Raw genomic sequence first — 23,235 nt, 5'->3', positions numbered from 1 at the left:
AGAATGAGGAACTGGAAAAGAAAAGACGTGAGGAGGAGGGCGGAGCCGGAGGGGATGCATCAGAAAGCCCCCGCCCATTGCCAACACAGAGACAGAGTTCACTGACGGAGGCTTTTCAGGGAGGACAACAATATAGGGTAGATTAGCCTACTATTTTAGTCAAATCGGATCTTCAGCATTGGTTTTTATTCAAACTGTAGGCTAAATGGGTATCATTAGATTTTAGCAGACAGACTGGTTAAATATAGCTTAGACTATATTGAGACATTGAAATAATATATTCCACCTATGGAAACTTGACATATAATTTATTATTTTAACAACAACAATAATAATACAATATTAAATAATAATAATATTATTATTATTATTATTATTATTATTATTATTATTATTATTATTATATCGGCTATAGCCTAGGCTACCTCAAACATGAAATGTGAAAATGGCTATAACAATTTTGTGTAACTCTAAAAAGTATAGGCAGTCTATAGGCTATAGACCTAATTACCTAGTTATTTCATCTAGGTGATTCCCCAAGAGCTGTCCGTATCACCAGGAGCCTTACTGAAATGATTGTGAAGGACATGCAACCAGTTTCTGTAGTTGAAGATGAGGGTTTCAGAAAGTTTGTCAAGACACTTGAGCCACGCTACAAGATTCCAAGTAGGAAAACTATTATGGAAAAAAATATACCACAAATGTTTGAAGAATGCCGAACAAAAGTGCAGAAATATTTGGATGGTGAAGACCATGTTGTACTCACAACAGACATGTGGACGTCCAGAGCTACAGAGGCTTATTTAACCGTCTCATGCCATGTCATTGATGACAGTTGGAAAATGCAAGCTTATGTCCTGGAAACCTGCAGTTTTGCAGCACAACACACTGCTGAAAACATTTGCACAGAACTAAAGAGAATCACAGATGAATGGGGCATAACCAAGAAGGTTCTGGCTGTAGTCACAGATAATGGTGCAAACATGGTTCCTGCAGTGCGGAAAGCAGGTTGGTTGCATTATCCATGTTTTGCACACACTATAAACCTAGTGGTAAAAGACTCCATCAAGGCACTTCCTAATCTACTTGACATCCAGCACAGATGCAGTGCTTTGGTAGCATTCTTTCACCACAGTACAAAAGCAACAGATAAGCTCAAAGACATCCAGAAACAGCTTAAGTTTCCAGAACACAAACTAATACAGTCAGTTGAAACAAGGTGGAACTCTGTGCTCTATATGTTTGAGAGACTCTATGAGCAGAAGGAAGCTGTTACCACTGTCCTCTGCCTTCTTGGAAAGAGCTCACTGTGCATGAGTGAGGACGATTGGTCCATGATCCGTCAGTCTATTGATGCCCTGCGACCATTTGAAGAAGTCACAAGAGAGATATCAACTGAAAAACATGTTTCAGTTTCAAAAGTGATTCCCCTTGTGTCAGTGCTTCTCAGAGCAAGTGCATCATTTGAGCGCAAAGGTAGCAAGCTAGCTGCTGAGCTGTCAGCCCAGTCCCAACGTCGCTTCAGAGGTATTGAAACCGTTCATGGTCTTGCTGCCAGCACTTTCCTGGACATGAGATTTAAAAACCTTGCGTTCCGAGACCAAGCAAATGCCCAAACTGTGAAAGCACGACTCCTCACTGAGATGCCGTCAGTGAACCAGACCTCAGCCACTCCAGTGTCAGCACCCAAACCTGCTGCAAGCTCTGCCTCAGCAATGCATACTGCGACTACCTCAAGCTCCACTGCAGCGACCGCTGCATCCACACCTGCAGCAAAGCGTGGGGTATGGACAGAGTTTGACACTCAAGTGCTTGCATCCTAGCAGCATCGCACAACTGGGACTGATGCCTTAATTGAAACACGACGATTCTAAGAAGAGAAGCTAATTCCACGGGATCAAGACCCGCTACTTTGGTGGAAAACTAATGAGCAAACATTCCCCACTCTATCTAAGCTTGCCAAGAAACACCTGGGAGTCATTGCGTCATCTGTACCTGCAGAAAGGATCTTCTCCAAGGCAGGAAAGTGCACTGAAAGGGGAACATGTAAACATATTATTGTTTCTGAACAAAAACCTGTAACTCAGTGGTTCTCAACAGGGGGGTTGGGGGCCAAAGGGGGCTTCAAGGCAAATATTTCCTTGAACACAGGAAGGCCTTGATGGTATTGAGAATGTTGCCCTAACTCAAGGACAGTTAGTTAGTAGTTAGGACAGGAGTTTTGAGCTGCTTAGTTATTTGCACTTTGCTCTATTTTTTTATTGTATTCATTTACTTTGGGGTCCAAAGGGGGCTTCAGGGCATATATTTCCTTGGACACAGGAAGGCCTTGATGGTATTGAGAATGTTGCCCTAACTCAAGGACAGTTAGTTAGTAGTTAGGACAGGAGTTTTGAGCTGTTTAGTTATTTGCACTTTGCTATATTTTTTATTTTATTCATTTACTCTGTTTATTTAATGGAGACAGAGCACATTGATAAGTGTAAATGCTCAATCTATAATAAAATGTTTTGGGATTTGGCTTTAAAACTTGTCCTGTGATTTTGTTAACATGCATGTGATTAAATGTGCTATGGACAAGATTTAATCAGTAGGTGTCGCACTCATGCTGAGTGACTGTTTTTGGTAATAATTATTTCAACACTATAATATTTTTTTCAGGAAAATATACTTTCATTCTGCACCTTTCTGAAAGTTCAGAGGATGTATTATTTAATCATTATCAGAAATCAAAACATGCATTAGTGGTCATGAAAATGTTTTAAGATTGATGATGCCTTCACCTCAGAAATCATGACATATTGCTCTCCCCTACATGAAAGCACATGAGCTGCTGTTAAAATAAAAAAGTATCGGTATCGATATCGGGATACTGGACCTAGTATTACTTGGTATCGGATCCAAACCGAATTTTGCAGTATCGCACAGCTCTTTGGAGACCGAAACCAGGAAGTGTCAGCGTTCGTGGGATTTGCTGAACAAAATTGCACATATATACACAAAATTACTTTGCTTGCTCAATATTGTAGTAACTAAGATATTCGCTGGAAAAAATAATATTTAGCAACTGCGCCGCGAATTGTATACGCATTGTAGCGCTGTATCAGCGGGCTCCCGGCCAGCGGAGAAAGCCTTGCACGAAGCAGATGGCATCCAATCACACGACTCCTGAAAGGCAACGAGTACTAGCCAATCAGAGGCAAAAAAAAAAAAAAAAAAAAACGCCTTCCGGATATAGTGAATGACTTCCGGATATACTGAAATGACTGAACTGTATATGAATTTCATGTGTATGAATGCGAGCGTTTCATGTGTACGAATGCGAGCGTTTCATGTGTACGAATGCGAGCATTTCATGTGTACGAATGCGAGCGTTTCATGTGTACGAATGCGAGTGTTTCATGTGTATGAATGCGCGCATTTCATGTGTACGAATGCGAGCATTTCATATGTATGAATGCGAGCGTTTCATGTGTACGAATGCGAGTGTTTCATGTGTATGAATGCGCGCATTTCATGTGTACGAATGCGAGTGTTTCATGTGTAAGAATGCGCGCATTTCATGTGTACGAATGCGTGCGTGCGTTTCATGTGTATGAATGTGCGCGTTTCATGTGTATCTGTGTGAGCGTTTCACATACGTGTGTGAGTTTTCAGTAGTATGAATGCATGTGTGAGAGTTTCACAAGTGAATGCGTACGTGTTTCATATGTGTTTGTGTAACAAAATTCTGGAATATTTCCTAAACGGCCCCTCATAACCGTGTATCATCGCGCAGTTCTCAATTTTACGGAATACATAAAAAAATGCATCAGATTCGATAATCTGATGAGATAAGCGCAGATTTGGAATCTTTAAATACTTGTCTATCATTCAGCTATAAATCAATTATGTGCTGATCAGTTTTGTTCAAAATGCATTCTTATTGTATTGGTTTGGTTGCACTTACAGTCCCCTCCAATAGTATTGGAACAGCAAGGCCAATTCCTTTGTTTTTGCAATACACTGAATACATTTGAGATAAAAAGATGAACCCAAGACAAGAGTTCAGAATTTCAGATTTTATTTCCTGGTATTTACACCGAGATGTGTGAAACTACTTGGAACATACCACCTTTGGTATCAGACCATCCGAGTTTTAGGTGAGAAAAAGTATTCGAACAGAGATATTTAACCCTTTCGCACGTTCTAAAATTTCTAAAATCGCATTATATTCATAGATTGTGGGAAGTCAGTGTTGTGGTTTGAGGGTGTTTGTTGCTGCAATTCCTCTCTTGACTGTAAAACTTTTTTCTGCATGCAGCAGCTGTTCTGTTGACTGTTACATCACACTTGCCTTCACTCGGTTGAAGTAGGCCTAGCCCTTGATCTGAGTCCTGATAATTATTGTAATTATTGTTGTTTATTTTGCCTATATAAACAAAAGTAGGCTAATTGCCAACAAACTATGTTTACGTGTTAGTTTGGATGAAAAGAAGGAAGTCTGCACACAGATATGCTCCTTATACACCTGTATTGTAGGCAATGTTTCAGTCCCAGTGGATCTTCATCCGGTTTGGCACATTGCTTTATGTTTCTCTACCAGGACAATCATCTTAATTTTGCAATGATGTTAAGTTAAATAAGTTTTAATATGTTCACAAAGACAAGTCACAAAGTAGCTGTTGCACACACAGTCATACAATGATTTTCTTTACAAAAATCAGATCATGAGTAGGCTACACAGTATTTTAAAATAAAGTTCTCTTAAATCTCTTTAAATTGCCTGAAATTGATTTCCGTGATCCATATAAGGTATTTTAGGGCTTTTGTTCATTGTTAATTGATTGGTATTCATCAACACGCGTGGATACGAAAAAAAGATGTTTGATAAATCCGGTGCAAATTGTTAGTTTGTTTCCAATTACACATACATCTGCACAGGTATTTATGAAAATATTGATAAATGAGGCCCATTAAATGCACTCATAATTTCTTTCTACCACAAAAATCCACCCAGCACTTTCTACACTATGCAGATAAGCTTGAGTATAATTCAAAAAACAGATTTTGTCATCTCGAAGCAGCCAAGCTGTTTCTCATTTAAAAAGGTTCTCTGTATCAGCTAACAGCCAACCCTTTTTCTGAAAGTCGTATGAAACTTTCTTTTTGTTATATGTTGCGTTGTAAACGTGTGCTGTAGGGTGGAGCTAATCCAGACTGCAATTTAAAGTCTGTAGCACAATGTATTCGGAACTAGAAGTGTTATAGAAACGTGTATGTTGTTAACATTAGCTCATCAGTACAAATATTAACTTGATGTTCAATAAACAAATGTTTGTTAAATATACAAGTTAGCCATTACATTACATTACATTACGTGGCATTTAGCAGACGCTCTTATCCAGAGCAACGTACAACAAAGTGCAAATCAGACACAAGAACAAGTGCAAAAGTGGACCTGAGAGGACAGTACAGTTCCAGCCAACGTTAGCTGTAGATATTTGCTTCTAAAGCCGGACAGGGATGTACTCTTTCAAGAAATATATTACAAAGATTGTGAACTTCATGTAGGGAAGGCAAAATGCAGCTTAAGAATGTAGACTGCTGTGTGTGCACGTGAACTCCAGAATACATTTCTCACAGAAAACATAATTTGTCCATTTATTACTTCACACCAGTGCTGATAAAAATTTACAAGAAGTGTGTGTGTTGTTGGCCTTTACAGGTACAACAGGTAAGATTTTTGTGTTAACAAGATCTTTGTAAACCCCTTCCTATCAATATACAGTGGACTGCCATCACTCTACCAAAACATTGTACAGCTGTACAATAATACAAGCTCACTGGTTTAAAATTGGTTCTAATTGCCACAGCCAATGGCGTGGCGGCTTATTCTGATTGTTGGTGGGTAGCTGGCCAAATTGCTCTCCAGACAAGTGATCACTGAAACTGTATACTATTGCGTATTATCCAAGTGAAGACTACATATCTAGTTATAAAACAATACCAGTCCACTATCGGTAGCAACAAACAAATTACCCGTAGTTAGCTTGACAATTTACAAATATTCACCTGATGCAATACGAACATAGTAGCAAGCGTTGCTAGCATAGTTGCACAAGCATTGTGCTAGGTGGATATTTGTAAATTCGGCAAGCTAACTAATAGCTAATTTGCTTGTTGCTACCAATATGAACTGGTATCATTTAACAACAAGATATGACACTAAAGTCAACATTTCATAAATCACCTGTTCGATTATTTATAGAACAGTAGGAAAAGACAGCAGGCTGTCGCATTTGTCACAGCCAGCTTTCCAAAACAGTGAATGAGAACACTGAACTGTATAATAATACTATATATTTCGCATTATATTCATAGATTGTGGGAAGTCAGTGTTGTGGTTTGAGGGTGTTTGTTGCTGCAATTCCTCTCTTGACTGTTAGGAGTCTGAAATTACCTATTGTACCTTTAATGGTCCCTATACGAGGTTAGTATGATGGAGCAAGTCAAAAGCACTAACCCATACAATTTGGTTTTTAACAATAGCCTACTTGGTCAGTAGAACGATACAAATTAAAGCATTCAATTATAGTGAACGGCACCAAACATTTCTGTCACACCATCCATAAACAGCAAAAGTCCCACTATAGGATTGATTTAAATATTTTAAAGTTATATACAAGATGCCAGTCCTAACGAGGTTAAGTGCTGCGGTGGAAGATATGCCCTATACCCTCACATTTGCCACCTGGTGGTGGTTGTGTGAAAAACAAACCCTAACCAATATGGATTATGGGCAATCTTGCTACAAATGACTGCCCCTCCTGTTACAACCCAAAATGCAATGTGACTGCCCCTACTCCAGGAAGCCTCGCAAGTATTTTTTGCCTGCAGGCGAAATTCTTACCGCAGAAGCAAACCGCCAAATGAAACACAAAACCACTGTATCTAGCCAACTACTGAATTATATTCACAACAGGGGCTAAACTATAAACCTAGCTAATCATTCTCATATATAAGCTACAGAACCAACCGTGTCCATGTCAATTGAATGGCTAGGTTACAAAACACTTCTTTAACTTTGAAATGGGGGGATGATTCCGTGGGCTATTTTACTGGACGGTTAGCAACAATAAATCAAGCCAGTCTATACTTACAGTCATGTAATGCACAATTTAGGCATTTATACATGGAGATACCAAGGGACACCAGGGTGGGTACACTGCATTTTGCTTCACAGAACTTTTAGTAGGCTATGTCTGTATAGCCATCACCCTCAGATTTTGCACACTTGTCAATGGGTTTATGAGCCAGGAAATTTTTTGTTTGTAACTGTCAGTATTTCATTGCAAACTAAAGGGGAGAAACCTAATTTTTCTATTTTCACCTCATTTGTTTCTTGTGGACTAAGGCATGGACAGCTCAGACCTTATTGTCTGACTCGATACAAAACATCAGGTTGTTATGCTAGGTTCGCTGTACCTCACGTTACCCATTACCAAACATTCTGTTTAGTTTTAGGTCAAATTGTCTCACAGCACGTTTATTATCATGGATAGTCAAGACAACTACCAAATTATATTTAAAACAGGGCTAAACTATGAACCAGCTATTCGTTCTCTAAGATAAGCTACCACACTAACCGTGTCAATGTGAATTAATTGGCTAGCTAGAACTTTACTTAAAAATGATGGGATGATTTAATATATAAAAGGACTGCAGGCAACACTAAATCAAACTACGATTGGTGCTGTACAGTCATTCATGGACAACAAGCTGACAATGCAAAGTTCTAAAATGCATATACTTATACAAATAACCCAATTAGCCTATAACTAGCCTATAACAAAATGAGCCTATAAAAAACCCCCACTTAATTAGCTTACAACAAAAAGACAATACTTTAGAAATAAGAATGTAGTATACGATTACATAATTTTGTGATAGATTGTTATGGGTGTAGAAATCGGAAAGCTTTGATCTTAGCGCTGAATTTAAAACACTTTGAGCTATATTTTATGTATGAAATGTTCTATCTGAAGGTGCTATATAAATAAAGCTTAAAAGTATTATTAAAAAATGCTGCCTTTCAAGTGTTACACCTCCCACCTAAAGCTCATGCCTACATTATGCAGCTTGTTGACACACCCAGACCTATGTCCTGACTCCAATCTCTCCAGACCCTCCAAAGCAGAGGCTAATGGGCCAGTTTTTACACGTAGGACACTTCTAGGTGAGAATCATTCAAATTCACAACCATTCAAAAAACTTCTGATGATTCGGCTCATTTCACAAAACCACTTCAGTCAGATACACATACTTTAACAATATCTATCATATCTCCAAAACCGATTGGTCAATCCCAGCAATGATACCTCATTTTGTAGCTCTGATATTCTAGTTTCAAATAAATAAAAAAAAAGAATATCTGCGTGATGGTACCCCTTTTGCCATGTCGAGTCACATATTTCAGGCCCTGGCACATCATTGGCCTCCTAGCCTGCTATATGCCTTCCTTCCATTTGGCCCTCCCTCCATTTAGACTTCTAGACTGCGGGCATAGGATGTGAGAGTGGTAGTGGCCTCACATGCTGTGGTTCTCTAAGAATCTCATGGACAGGAGAGTTCCATTCCATGATGATCATAGTGATGATTCAATTGAGGAGATTGTTATTGATAAAATTTTAAAAAATAACGAATTTCACTCAATTTACCATACTGTTGGAGGGCATTTTACTATATATAATCTGCATGCTTTCTATAATCTCAGCTACATATTTTCATAAGGCTATGGTGTGCTATTTGGAAAGCTTGTGAAAATTTAGATTATCAAAACTGAACAAACTCTGTATTGAATGCTTGAGGACTGGACATTATTTGACATTGCTAATTCATACCTCAGCAATCCAACCCATATATGCCATGAAATAACTATATGCTGCTGTATCAGTGTAGTTTCTACTTTCTACATTCTGTTGTATATGTAGTGGTAAAGATAAATAGATACCTGTACCTCTCCTATAGAATTACCTGCAGTGTACCACTGTGGGCCCAGCCGAACCACAGCTTTCTATATGCTGGCGGACAAGCCCTCTGAACTGGATCAGTGCTGTGGTCCCATCTGGAACTCCATGGTCAGGCCAAGCAGTAAAGTGGAAGTGCTGGATTGACCGTACTTCAGATGTGCTTGTCTGCATGCAAGCAAACAGAAAAAAAACACACAAGCAGGTATTTGCATTTTATTACTGTTGCAGGAGGTACATATGCGAAAAATATGCACAACAGTCCCTGGCTTGAATACGTTTTCTGCAAAATCTGGTGTACAACTTTGTTAGGCTGCTTTATTGGATGATAATTTGGTGCTATACTATCTTTTGGAGATTATGGGCCAGACCTACTAACATTTTGCCCCAGCGTAAACCCTTTTCTTGGTGTTAAAAATCAACTTATTTACTATAAGGAGGCAATATGCATTTTGTGCAAATGAAAGGAGGGAATGGGTATGCATATGCATTTATAGGAGAAACACAAACACAAACAGTAGGAGAATCCAAAATCCGAAAGTAGAGATTCACGAAACAGGTCAGGACACAGGGAAATCAGACAGAATAAACTCTGGAGAGAATAGCAGGAGCACATCTGACAACAAACACACAGAACAGACAGGTTTAACTAGAATAGATAATGAGGGATACAAGAATCAGGTGTGCACGATAATCAGGAAGTGAGACACAGGTGAAACGAATGAATGAAATTAATGAACAGAAAACAGAACTTCAGTAAGTACAGAGGGAAACAAAAGGCAGAAAAAAGGCAAAACACAGACACAGCGAACACAGTTCATAGCAGGTTGTTTAATCAAGATCTTGGTTTGCGAGTGTTATTTAACATGTGAGAAGCACTTTTAAGACTTGAGCCTCTGATGTGGCTGTGATTGTTGAAGCTTAGAGGCACCATAGGGTACCGAGAGAGCATGTTCGGAAGGATAGTTTTTTCAACACATCTACGTTTTTGTTTTAATAGGTCAGATGAAAACACTGAACATAAAACCAAATCACATTATGCTCAATTTACTAGAGGAAATCAAAGAAGATCTTGAACTGCAAACCAGAAGCAATCATGCAATCCGAGCGATAATTCAACTCCTGGCTACATTTCATTTGTTTGCCTCTGGTTCTTGGTGCAAATGGTGATGAATCTGTAGCAGGTATGTCACATTATTCTCACCCACACTTGTAATGTACTAATGCAAAGAGTGCAGAGTCATATATGGCTCACAAGGACCATGATGCTCTTAATAAAATTAAACAGTGGTTTATATATACAGCTCCCAAGTTCCCAAGTCCATAGGGGACACATGTTGAGTTGATGCTCCAATCTGAAACTGAGCATATGTTCCGCAACAGAAAAGACAGACACTATTAAAGTAGTGTGTGACTCCAACACCATCATCAGAAAGGTTTCTAGAGGTCAAACTAGAAGGGTTTGCAATTTTGGGATGTTCTTCTGGGATCTCATTTTCTGGTTGAGTTGTCACTGCACCTTTGGAGAAATGTTGGCAGGCCTGAGAAGATTCACCTTCCAAGTGTTCTTCATTTGGAGATATTGAACCTCACTGTGGTTCAGTGCAGTCCCAGAGCCTTAGAAATGGCTTTGGAGTGACCTTGCTTGAACCAATAGAATATGTTGTGGCAGGACCTGAAGTGAGCAGTCCATGCTTGAAAACGTACCAATTTGTTTGATAACTTTTTTAATTAAATTAATGTCGTCAAAAGATCTAAAACCATTCAGTATAACAAATATACAAAAATAAAGAAAATCAGGAAGGGGCAAATACTTTTCCATGGCACTGTATTTGCAAGGTCTGTGTAGGTTCTTAGTAATAATTTAACAATAATACAGTGCAACACTTGGGGGCATAAAATATTAACTTGTGGGTTTTTACAATAAAAGGGGCTCTCTATATATATTGAGGAATCCATTTCAAAGCATGTGAAGCATGAGGGACCATGCACATAGTACACATATCATCCATACTTACATTTTTGATCACAAACTCTCGCAGTGTCCAGTTGACTTCATTCTTCTCAAAAGAGACCCTGACCAATATATTTCCGTAAGTAAAGGGTGTATAGTCCAGGGGCCAGTACTGTTCACACTTAACCTGAGGGGTAGAGAGAGTCAGGTAAGGGTTGTCATTGATTACTCCATTGACACATGGAGTATCTCACATAATGATGCATTGTTGACACCTCACCCTTTCTCCTTCCTTGCAGTTGGTTACCATGACTACAGTGTGTGTTCTCTGCTCCCAGATCATTCTCCAGAAGTCATTCACTGTGGCTGGAAGAGGACCCTGAGCAGCTATATACTGTCTAGCATTGTTGCCATAGCCCTGAAACAGAGTGAGTGAAATGCACTAGGTAACAATCCATATTCTATACACTCAGTGATCACTTTATTAGGTAGACCTGTACACCAGCTTGATAATGATAATGGTTTAAAGCTTCAGTTGTTTTTCAGACCAAATGTCCGAATGGGGAAGAAATGTGGTCAGTCACTTTGGCTGTGGAATGATTGTGCTAGACAGGGTGGATTGAGTGTCTCAGAAACTGCTTGATCTCCTGGTATTTTCACGCACAACAGTCTCTAGAGTTTGCGGAAAACATCCAGTGAGCAGCAGTTTGGCGGGCAGAAATGTGTTGTTAATGAGAGAGGTAAGAGTTGAAGGGTCAGACTGGTTGAAGCTGACAGGAAGGTGACTAACTGAAATAACCTGTCTTCTGGCTGTTATCCATCATGCTCCAAGCATCACCCCGCTGCTAAAAAAGCCTACTCTGGATCCCTCCATCATCCAGAACTTCCGCCCGGTATCTCTTCTTCCTTTTCTATCTAAAACAATAGAATGAGTCGCTTCTAGTCAACTTTCTTCTTTCTTTTCTAAAAACAACCTGCTAGACCCCCATCAGTCTGGCTTCAGATCTGGCCACTCGAGGGAGACTGTGCTCCACTCTGTTAGTGAATCACTCCATGCCGCACGAGCAGCCTCCCTCTCCTCTGTCCTCATTCTTCTAGATCTCTCTGCTGCCTTCGACACTGTGGATCACTCCATGCTCCTGTCCTCCCTGTCAGCAACGGGGATCTGTGGCAAAGCCCTGGACTGGATTGAGTCCTACCACTCTGATCGCTCCTTCCACATTGCCTGGGCTGGTACAGTATCGACACCTCGGCCCCTTGCCACAGGAGTTCCTCAGGGCTCAGTCCTAAGCCCACTTCTTTTCTCTCTTTACACTCGTTCCCTAGGCCCTGTTATCACTGCACATGGTCTATCCTACCACTGCTATGCGGATGATACTCTTCATCTCATTCCCACCCGTATCTCTGCTTGCCTGAGTGACATCCAGAGCTGGATGGGAAACCACCATCTAAAGCTCAACCCAGGTAAGGCTGAAATTATATTCATCCCTGCCATTACCTCTCCCTACCTGGATCTCTCCATTACCCTAGGGGATACCACACTGACGCCATCACCCTGTGCAAGGAACCTTGGCGGGGTGATGGACAGCAGACTGTCCCTCTCCGAGAACATTGTGGCGGTGACCCGGTCATGCAGGTTCTTCCTATACAACATACGGAGAATCCGCCCCTTTCTCACCCCCTACTCAACCCAGCTCCTGGTCCAAGCGATGGTTTTGTCCCGCCTGGACTACTGCTACTCCCTCTTGGCTGGCCTCCCAGCATCCACCATCAAACCCCTCCGACTTATCCAGAATGCAGCAGTTCGTCTGGTCTTCAACCTTCCCAAACACTCACATGTCACCCCCCTGCTTACTTCCCTCCACTGGCTGCCTGTCATGGCTTACATCAAATTCAAAACATTAGTGCTAGCCTTCCAAGCAGTTATGGGGTCTGCCCCAGCTTACATCCAAAAAATCAACAGACCCAACACCCCTGGCAGACCTCTTCGTTTGGCCTCCACAGGCCGCTTGGCACCTCCCCCTCTCTGAACTACCACCTCACGCTTACGACTATTGTCTGTCCTAGCTCCACAGTGGTGGAACGAACTCCCCGTTGAGGTCAGAACAATAGAATCTCTTCCCATCTTCAAGCGCAAACTGAAGACGCACCTCTCGCTGTCCCTCCCTTGATTTACTTGTGTATTAGGATGTTTAGTTTGGCTATGTAAGCAGTGTTTGGCTAGGTAAGCGGTTTGTTCATACATTTGCGTGTTGCGGTATTACGATAAAATTTTTTTTTTTTTTTTTAATTGATGATCAAATAGGCCCTGGTCCTTATCTTGGTTGTGCAGGTAGCAGTTGAAATTGTACTTCCCTCTAGGGTCTTTCAGCGCACTTATCCCTGATTATGGGTATGCACTTTGCACTTTGTTGTACGTCGCTCTGGATAAGAGCATCTGCCAAATGCCATTAATGTAATGTAATGTAATAACCACACATTACAACATTGGTATGCAGAAGAGCATCTCTGAACACACAATGCATCAAACCTCTAAGTGGATAGGCTACAGCAGCAGAAGACTTAATAAGTCTAAAAAATAAGTCTAATAGTGTCTGTAGCCTGTGAAACTGTAAGTGACTTTTAAACTTGTCCTAACTTGAAATAAATCTATTCTATACTAGGGGTACCATTTTGTAATAAAGAAACTATTTGCCATATTGCTATCTAATCATGCTTGTATCCTTTTACTGTACACAAAATGAATCTCCTTCTCCAGCATTCCCTTTGTCGATGCTCAATAAAAATTACATTTGGTTGAGGAAATCATGTCTCCTGTTGTTTAATATTCGCGTACCTGTGTGTCTACTTTCTGAGGTTTATTTCCCTGGGTGAAATTCCCCAGGGTGGCATAATTGGCTACTTATTGTTGATTATTACTTGTGCTTTTATAACTGGTATACTAGCACATCATTCCTGGTTAGCCTCATGCCACAGAACCAAATGTAGAACCAAATAATGCAATGTATTTTAAATGGATTGCAGTTGGATAAGTTAGTTTCGATATTATGTCCCGTATTCAGCTTCCGGGAATACGGTCACCCTAGCTTTCAACCATTGAAGGCATTTCCCTGAATGGAGGGTGACAAAGAGTCTGTCTTTCATAATCCGTTAAGGGTCTTTCATAACCCTCCTGGCTATGTTTAAGGCCCTCTTAGAGTATGTGTACTGTAGTGTAGGGGGGTCCCCATGGTGTGCTCAACCAAAAGCAGAGGGGGTCCCCACGGTGGGCTCAGCCGACAGCACTACTCTCTGCAAGGCTCCTGAGAGGAGCAGTTTCCATACCATGCAGTGATGCTTCCTGTCAGGATGCTTAGTGTGATGGCAGAGTAGAAGACTTTCAGGACCTTCTGGGAGTCCTTGAATTTCCTCAGCTGTCTTAGGTGGTACAGGTGCTGCCTCACCTTCCTGATTAAAGTGTTTGAGTGCTAGCCCCCCTCCCTGTTGTTGAGGTGAAGAGAGTGCAGTACCTGGGAGATGGCCTTGTCCATAGATCTATTTGGGCGGCAGGCAAACTGAAGTGGGTTTAAGGTTTTGGGAAGCGAGGCACAGATGTGATTCTTGACTAACCTCTCGAAACATTTCATGGCTACTGAGGTGAGTGCTACCGGTCGGTAGTCATTCAGACTCACTGGATAAGCATTCTTGGGTGCAGGAGCAATGGTGGATCGTTTGAAGCAAGTGGGGACCATGGACTGCCCCAGGGAGAACTTCAAGATGATGGTAAACACATGAGCCAGGAGATCAGTGCTGGTGTTAAGGACCCACCCTGAGATGCCAGCCGTGTGGGCCAGCTGCTTTCCTGATGTTCACTCGTTTCAATGCACCACATGGTGCGCTGAGTGGATGAGTGATCCAGCTGCAGAGGTGGTATTCAAGCTGTCTGCTCATGTTAGCATCGTTCACCTGGAGCCATGCATAGAATGTATTTTGTTTGTCTGCTATAGCACTCACCACAGAGCGCCATTTCGTGTTTAATCCACAATGTCCCGCAAACCCTGCCACATGTGTCTGGAGTCCTTGTGGAAGTGAGACTCCACACATCATGTAGTTCCGACAGGGCTTTCTGTGTATCGGCCAGTGGTGGGATGTAAACAGTCGTATTGATAACACATGAAAACTCCCGTGGAAAGTAGAACGGACAACAGATTAACATCAGATGTTCCAGGTGCAGCAAGCAGGATTGGGAGATGATTTTATTAGTAGTACAACAAAACTTTTTTCTGGCTTGGTGAAACATAGCTCAAATAAATAAAATGCATTTATTTTAACTAATATGAAAAAAATATGGAATCACTCCGTGTTGAGGAAAAAATAATGGAATCATCAACAAAAAAAATCACAATTATTACTTTGTCGCTCCTCCTTGGGCTTTTATGATGACCTGAATTTTTTGGACTGCACTAATGAAAAACAATATTCTCCATCAAGTTGGTTCCAACTTTCTCGAATAGCGGTTGACAGATCAGCTTTGCAGGATGGAGCCTTTTTTTTATTTCCACCATAAATTTTCAATCGGATTAAGATCCGGACTGTTTGCTGGCCATGTCATTTTATATGCCTTTCCTGAAGAAAAGCTTTAACACTTTGCTCTGTGGAAAGATGCATTGTCATCCTGAAAAATGACTTCCTCATCACCAAACCTATTTTTTATCAATGGAATGAATCTCTGATAGACCCCCCTTTCTTCTGAGGTGGTTACTGCTATTAGGAAGCAGCAGCATCATACGAAGGCAACTGCAGTACCTAAGAATGGCGAGGTTGAGGCGCTAGTCGTTGAGGTGGATTGGATGCTTGTCTTCTGAGTTTCTCAGGTGAAGGCCCTCAGATTAAACCTCCAGCCTGCCAATCAGGCAGCTCATGCAATAGCTACCACTCCTGTAGCTCCCCCTACTGTGATGAGCAGGTGCTGTTTGGGGCAGCCTCCTACAGCAGGTCTCATGACCAGGAGGAGATGGAGGAAGAAACTCTCTTGTGTCAAATACAAAATCCCAGGGGATGGCTGCTACACAAATGATAGCAGAGATTTGGCTGCTATGCAGAATGCAGTTATCTACGGGTGGGGTAATGTGCCCTCTATTAATCTAATTATTGTCTCCATCATACTTCCCCAGATGCCTGTGCCCCCCAGCCAAAAAAGTTTGAAGTGTCTGTATCTAAATAGAGGACTTCCTCTTAAGGACTTTCAAGGAATCTCTCACCTCAGTGTATATTTCTGAGGAGGGCATTTTCAGTCACGTGACCCAATTTTTTATTGGTGAATACATTCTCAAAATATTTGATTATTATTCAGTATGCTTATAAATATGGAGCAAGTCTGCTTTTCATAATGCTGTAAATATGCTGATATTGTCCTCAACTTTGGGATATGATTCCGAAGAGACCAGTAGTCAAAAAGGTTCAAGAATAGTAACCATTTTATTTTGGGTATATCATTTTCCAGCTTGTGTTAAGAAAAAGGGTGATACTTAAGATGTTAAAATTTTAAAAAGAAAACTTACAGGCATGTAGCTGGCATTGATGTAGTCAGAACTGTGATCATCATTGATCGTGGAAAGTTTCACGCGAGACCAGTCATCTGAGGAAATGAAATTGTGTATTATATTTAACATGATTCTTAATCTTTACCTTTTCAAGAAATCTGGTATAAATTCAACAGATCATTTTACAATAATTCATAGATACCAACATTCCACATACATTTCAGATGTCCAGCATAAGAAGTACAATGTTACAGGTCACAATATACATTGAGCACCATAATTAATTTGTAGCACTTTTAATTACAATGAAGCCTTAACACCCCCTCAAGCCATAACACCCCCTCCACCATGTTTCACGGGTGGGTGGTATGCTTTGGATCATGGACATTTGCTTTTTTTCTCAACACTTTCCTGTTTCCATCACCACATTAATCTTTGTCTCATCTGTCCGCAAGATTTTGTTCCAGAACTCTTGTGCTTTTTAGCAAACTGGATTATCAGTGGTTTGCATCTTGTAGTGTTCCTATTGTAGTCCTGCTGGTGTAGTCTTCTACGTATGGTAGACTTTGTTGGGCTGTTGTTAGGGGGGTTTTCTTCACCATAGAGCGTATTTTCTGGTCATCCACTACAGTGGTCTTCCTTGGCCTACCAGGACTTTTGACATAATTGAGTTTGCCAGTATCTTGTTAATAATTAACCAAAATGTTGACTTGGGCATGCCCTGCCCAGGGATTTTGTAATGTTTAGGATTGATTCATTTTAATTTCTGAGCCTTATGATGGCCAGCTTAATTTGCATTAACACTGCTGTCTTCCTCGTGTTGTCACACCCCAGCAACAATCTCCAAAGGCAATGGCAAAGTGTAGAATCAAGACTAGACAGCGCTCTTCTGCATTCACTAATGACACAAATTAATTGACCCACCAAAGGAAACACATATGTGAAGCCAGTTCAACAAATACTTGGAGTACCACCTACTCTTCCCCCCTCCCCCCTCCCTTTCACTCTGTCTGCAGATGACTTCCAGACCCACTTTTAAGGGAAAGTGGCTAGTGTCCAGAACTACTTCACTCATCCAGGGATGCCACCTACTCCTCGAAGCACTCCCACTGCTTCACTGACCTACTTCAACTCATCACAAACCATTGCGCCACCAACTACTTGACCCTATCCCATCAGCTGTACTCCAGTCTATATCCAGTGAGCTTGTTCCTTATCAGTCCTGCATTATCAATGCCTCCCTCGCCAGTGGTAAAGTTCCACCTGACTTGAAGATGGCTCATGTTACCCCACTGCTTAAGAAACAAACCTTAGACCCCTCTGATGTTACAAACTATTGACCTCTATCACTACTGCCTTTCCTGTCCGAAGCTCTAGAATGAGTTGTACTTCACCCTATCAACTTTGCCCCCTTGTGGTTGAGTCGGTGACGTCTGAAATTATTGTTGCATTTATATTTATATCATACAAAAAACTATGCCATAATAAAACTGCAAAGCATCAATGCCAGATTGTTAAAACGACTCCACTTGTGAGAACAACAGTTTAGATGCTTATCAGCCTCTTATTTGCAAAGCAGGACAATACAACTCCAGCCTCCCCCTCGCCACACTCACTGTTTACAACTCTGACCTCACCACAGTCTCAGACAATAAAAGGCACATTCTAACAATCCTTGATACCATTTCTATATAAGAACAAAAATATACACTTCAGAAGTTGCATGAACAAACACATTGGGCCTCATTTATCAATATTTTCTTAACTCCATATGGAAATGCATGTGCGATCGGAAACAAGGCAAATTGGTCCTGGGGGAGGGGCCAGACTAAGAGCGATTCAAAGACTCCATGACATGGCCTCACAAGTACCGAGATACCTCACCCGGAAAAGGGAAACCGGGGCCCCCTTCTGGAGCCAGACCCGGGAGGGGAGCTCGTCGGCGAGCGTCTGGTGGCGGGCCTTATCCCATGGGGTTGGTAACGTTGGGTCGCCACCCTGTGGGCTCACCACCTGCAGGGGTCAGCATTGGAGTCAGGTGCTTTGCCCAATGGGCAGTGGGCAAAGGCGGGGATCCGAGCGCACTGATCCTCGGCATCGCAGACTGGTTCTGGGGATGTGGAACGGCACCTCTCTGGTGGGGAAGGAACTGGAGCTAGTGCGGGAGGTGGAGCAGTACCAACTTGATATAGTTGGGCCCACCTCCACGCACAGCACTGGTTCCGGAACCAAACTCCTGGAGAAGGGCTGGACTCTGTTCTTTTCTGGAGTTGCTCAGGGTGAGTGGTGCCGGGCGGGTGTGGGTATACTCACAAGCCACCGACCACTGTGGTGGAGTTACACCCGGGGAAAGAGAGGGTCGCCTCTTTGCAACACCGTGTCACTGGGGGGAAAGCTCTGACTGTCGTTTGTGATTATGCACCAAACGGCAATTCAGAGTATCCGGCCTTCTTGGAGTCACTGGGCAGCATCCTGGAAAGGGTGCCAGCCCGGAGACTCCATAGCTCTGCTGGGCGACTTCAATGCTCACGTGGGCAACGACAGAGAAACCTGGAAGTGGGTGATCGAGAGGAATGGCCTGCCTGATCTTAACCCGAGTGGTGTCTTGTTATTGGACTTCTGTGCTGGTCATGGATTGTCCATAACGAACACCATGTTCAAGCATAGGGTAGCTCAAAAGTGTACTCAAGGTACCAGAGCACCTTAGGCCAAAGATCGATGATCAACTTTGTGGTTGTATCATCAGACCTGCGGCAACTCCCACCTCCGGAGGAACTCCTGGGGGAGGCTGGGGACATGGAGTCTGAATGGGCCATGTTCAAAGCCTCCATTGCAGAGGCGGCAAGCAGGAGCTGTGGCCAGAAGGTCATCGGTGCCTATCGGGGCGGCAACCCAAGAACCCACTGATGGACACCAGCGGTGAGGGAAACCATCAAACTGAAGAAGGAGGCCTTTCGGGTTTGGCTGGCCCGGGGGTCCCCTGAAGCAGCAGACAGGTACTGGGTGGCCAGAAGGGCTGCGGCTTCGGCAGTCACTGAAGCAAAAACCCAGGTATGGGAGGAGTTCGGGGAGCCTATGGAGAAGGACTTTCGGTTGGCCTCAAGGAAGTTCTGGCAAACCATCTGACGACTCAGAAAGGGAAAGCAGGGCTTGTCTCAGGCTGCAGGGCAGGAGAACTGCTGACCCGGACTGGGGATGTTGTCGGGCGGTGGAAAGAGAACTTTGAGGAGCTCCTGAACCCAAACAACACGTCCTCTGTGGAAGAGGCAGAGCCCGAAGACTCAGGGGAATCTGCAACTATATCCCTGGCGGAAGTTGCTGAGGTAGTCAAAAAGCTCCTCAGCGGCAAGTCGCTGGGTGTGGATGAGATTCGCAGTGAGATGCTGAAGGCCCTGGACATTGTTGGGCTGTCTTGGCTGACACGCCTCTTCAGTGTCACGTGGAGGTCGGGGACAGTACCTGCAGAGTGGCAGACCGGGGTGGTGGTCCCCATTTTCAAGAAGGGGGACTGGAGGGTGTGCTCCAATTATCAGGGTATCACACTCCTCAGCCTCCCCGGGAAAGTTTACTCTAGGGTGCTGGAAAGGAGGCTCCGACCAGATTCAGAAGGAGGAATGTGGCTTCCGTCCTGGTCATGGAACAGTGGACCAGCTCTTTACCTTGGCGGGGTTGCTGGCAGGGTCATAGGAGTTTGCCCATCCAGTCCACATGTACTTTGTGGACTTGGAGAAGGCTTTCGACCGTTTCCCCGGGGAACCCTGTGGGGGGGACTGCGGGAGTATAGGGTACCGTGGCCATTGTTATGAGCCATCCGGTCCCTGTATAACCAAAGTGAGAGCTGTGTCCGCATCCTCGGCACAAAGTCAAGCTTCCAGTGGGTGTGGGACTCTGCCAAGGTTGCCCCTTGTCACCAGTCCCGTTTGTGATATTCATGGACAGGATCTCAAGGTGCAGCCGAGGTGAGGAGAGTGTCCGGTTTGGAGACTTTTGGCGACGTGGTTCTGCTGGCTTCATCAGACTGTGACCTTCAGCACACACTGGAGTGGTTTGCAGCCGAGTGTGAAGCGGCCGGGATGAGAGTCAGCACCTTCAAGTCTGAGGCCATAGTTCTCTGCCGGAAAACAGTGGATTACTCCCTCCGAGTTGGGAACGAGTCATTGCCCCGAGTGAAGGAGTTCAAGTATCTCGGGGTCTTGTTCACAAGTGAGGGTAGAAGAAAGCATGAGATGGACAGGCGGATCAGTACAGTGTCAGCAGTAATGCGGGCGTTGCACCGGACCGTCATGGTGAAGAGGGAGCTGAGGCGGAAGGCGAAGCTCACGATTTACCGGTCGATCTACGTCCCAACCCTCACCTATGGTCACGAGCTTTGGGTAGTGACTGAAAGAACGAGATTGCGGATACAAGCAGCCGAAATGAGCTTCCTCCGTAGGGTGGCTGGGCTCAGCCTTAGAGATAGGGTGAGCTCGGACATCCGGAGGGAGCTCAGAGTAGAGCCGCTACTCCTTCGAGTCGAAAGGATCTGATCAGGATGCCTCCCGGGCGCCTCCCTTTGGAGGTTTTCCAGGCTCGTCCAACTGGGCGGAGACCCCGACGTAGACCCAGAACCCGCTGGAGAGATTATATATCTCTCCTGGCCTGGGAACACCTCGGGATCCCCCAGGAGGAGCTGGAATGCATTGCTGGGGAGAGGGATGCCTGGAATACCCAGCTTAGCCTACTGCCACCACGACCAACTCCGGATAAGCGGGTGAAAATGGATGGTTGGAACTCGACAAGGCAGTCCTAGCTAGCTAAACAGCTAGTCATAGCCTACTGTAAACCAGCTTGCTTATAATGAATTATGGAGTGAGTAAAACTAACATTACCACATTTTACCTGGCAATTTTAGAAATTAGATGAATTCCAGCAATAAGTAGCATTACAGAAAGTGCAAAAAATAAATCTGCATCCATGTGGGAGCCTGCCCCCAGTGAAGCCTCCTGCCCACCTGTTCACAGGAGGGTGTGTGGCAACAGAGCTCTAACCCCCAAATTGTCTCTTTTGGATTACTTTATAACTTTTTATGACTTTATGACTTTATGGTTTGGCCTCGTAATGAGAGCAAACCAAGCAATCTGGGAGACTGTAGCCAGACTTAATATTCACTTGTAATACTTTTATTAACGTTTAATTTGTAATTGGATTGTGATTAACTAGGTGACCTACCTGGTAAAATAAATTGTTTAATAAAAACTTGATCTGTGTGGTTTCTCTTACTGAACACTCCCCGTTATCTATGCAGGTAATGCTTGGACTCCCTCTTCGAGTTGGGAGGAAGGATGCAAATGTATTATTTAGTAAAATCTTGGTTAGCCCAAACCATTATAAAGTGGAAGGCAGACTGGTACTACTGTCTTTGTAACTTGGTTCTAGTTGATCTAGTCATTAACATTTAACCTCAGTAACTTCCTTCAGCAACACCAGAAGGACAAGCACGCAGATTCCTTCGCCCTCGCTAAATTCCGTTGATGGGTTAACACAGGGCTTACAACATTATGTGAAAAACATCTATTCACATGCTATCACCAGTAGCTTTTCTTTTTTACTGCATTTATTTATTTTTGGATATTTTTTAGGCCTTTTTCAGCTTTATTGGACAGTATAGCATAGAGAGACAGGAAGAATGGGAGCGAGAGAGAGGGAAAGATATGTAACAAATGTCAGACGGTCGGATTCAAACCGCTGACGTCGCAGCTCGCAATGAGCATGCGGTTAGTGCTCTACAGGCTGTGCCACCGAGACACCCTTTTATGGCATTTTTAATGCAACTTTGGGGACACAAGCACCTATCCAAACTCTTATACTCATGATACTTATATGCTAGTGTCACACCATTTAAAAAATAACCATTGGAATCTAAAAAGCATCTGCTGCATTTGGTTGTCAAAGCAAATGAACGCCATGCAGCTGTGGCCACACCTGGCTGCCCCCTAGATCCACCCCTGCATGGACAAAGCCCCAAGCAAGCAAATGCAAGACTGTTTTTTTTTTGGCAACCTTAAAAAATGTAAACCTTATTAAAGTGCGACTGCACGCCTCTACAGGCAACCATGTCGTCATGAAAAGGTATGGGATTGATCCCAGGTAAGTCACATAACGTGGGATAACAGGTGACGGGCAGGTGGAGTAGACCTACCCTCAGCATCCCTGTACATGCCAGCCACTGAAATCTGCAATGGCAGGTTACCAAATAGGTATAAAAGTTGGACCTATAGCTGCATTTTGGAGCATGTAATATAATTAATAAAAGCCCCTTGGTACATAGTATATGGGCTTCACAAGGCATGGGAGAGAAGTATACAAACATAAGGGAGAGAATTAAGGGAAAACGTACGGTAGACAGGAAAGAGATGGAGACAGCATAATCAATAAGCCACTATCTTGAAAATGTGTACTTAATAAAGCTTGTCAGGCAAAACAAACAATGGAGAAACATATTGAGACAATTTGAGACAACTCACATGGTAACACATTGGTGAAGCGGTTCTTGACCTCATTGTCTGAGATGAGGGCAGCTTTACAGGTCTGCTCTGTGCCAACCGCGCTGAAGTCCTGCAAACAGGTGTGTCACACTCAGAAACACTATACTGCATTAAAGGTACAATAGGTAATTTCAGACTCCTAATGGTCAAGAGAGGAATTGCTGCAACAAACAACCTCAAACCACAAGTACTGTTTTGGAAAGTTGACAGTGACAAACGTGACAGAG

General features: G+C 43.0%; 1 protein-coding gene across 1 annotated transcript in view; it reads right to left on the bottom strand.

The window, feature by feature from the left end:
• The window catches only part of LOC133122262 (receptor-type tyrosine-protein phosphatase H-like), a 56,139-nt gene that overhangs the window by 6,592 nt on the left and 26,312 nt on the right, over nucleotides 1-23,235 (bottom strand). Inside the window, exons 12-16 of the mRNA XM_061232140.1 lie at nucleotides 22,988-23,078; nucleotides 16,503-16,579; nucleotides 11,243-11,380; nucleotides 11,027-11,149; nucleotides 9,016-9,176 (exon numbers count right to left, since the gene is read on the bottom strand). Coding sequence (XP_061088124.1) covers nucleotides 9,016-9,176; nucleotides 11,027-11,149; nucleotides 11,243-11,380; nucleotides 16,503-16,579; nucleotides 22,988-23,078 — 590 coding nt within the window. The remainder of the gene's footprint in view (nucleotides 1-9,015; nucleotides 9,177-11,026; nucleotides 11,150-11,242; nucleotides 11,381-16,502; nucleotides 16,580-22,987; nucleotides 23,079-23,235) is intronic.

This window comes from Conger conger, chromosome 2, assembly GCF_963514075.1.
Source record: "Conger conger chromosome 2, fConCon1.1, whole genome shotgun sequence".
In the NCBI taxonomy this organism is placed as follows: Eukaryota; Metazoa; Chordata; class Actinopteri; order Anguilliformes; family Congridae; genus Conger; species Conger conger.
This window is presented reverse-complemented; position numbering and strand designations above follow the sequence as displayed.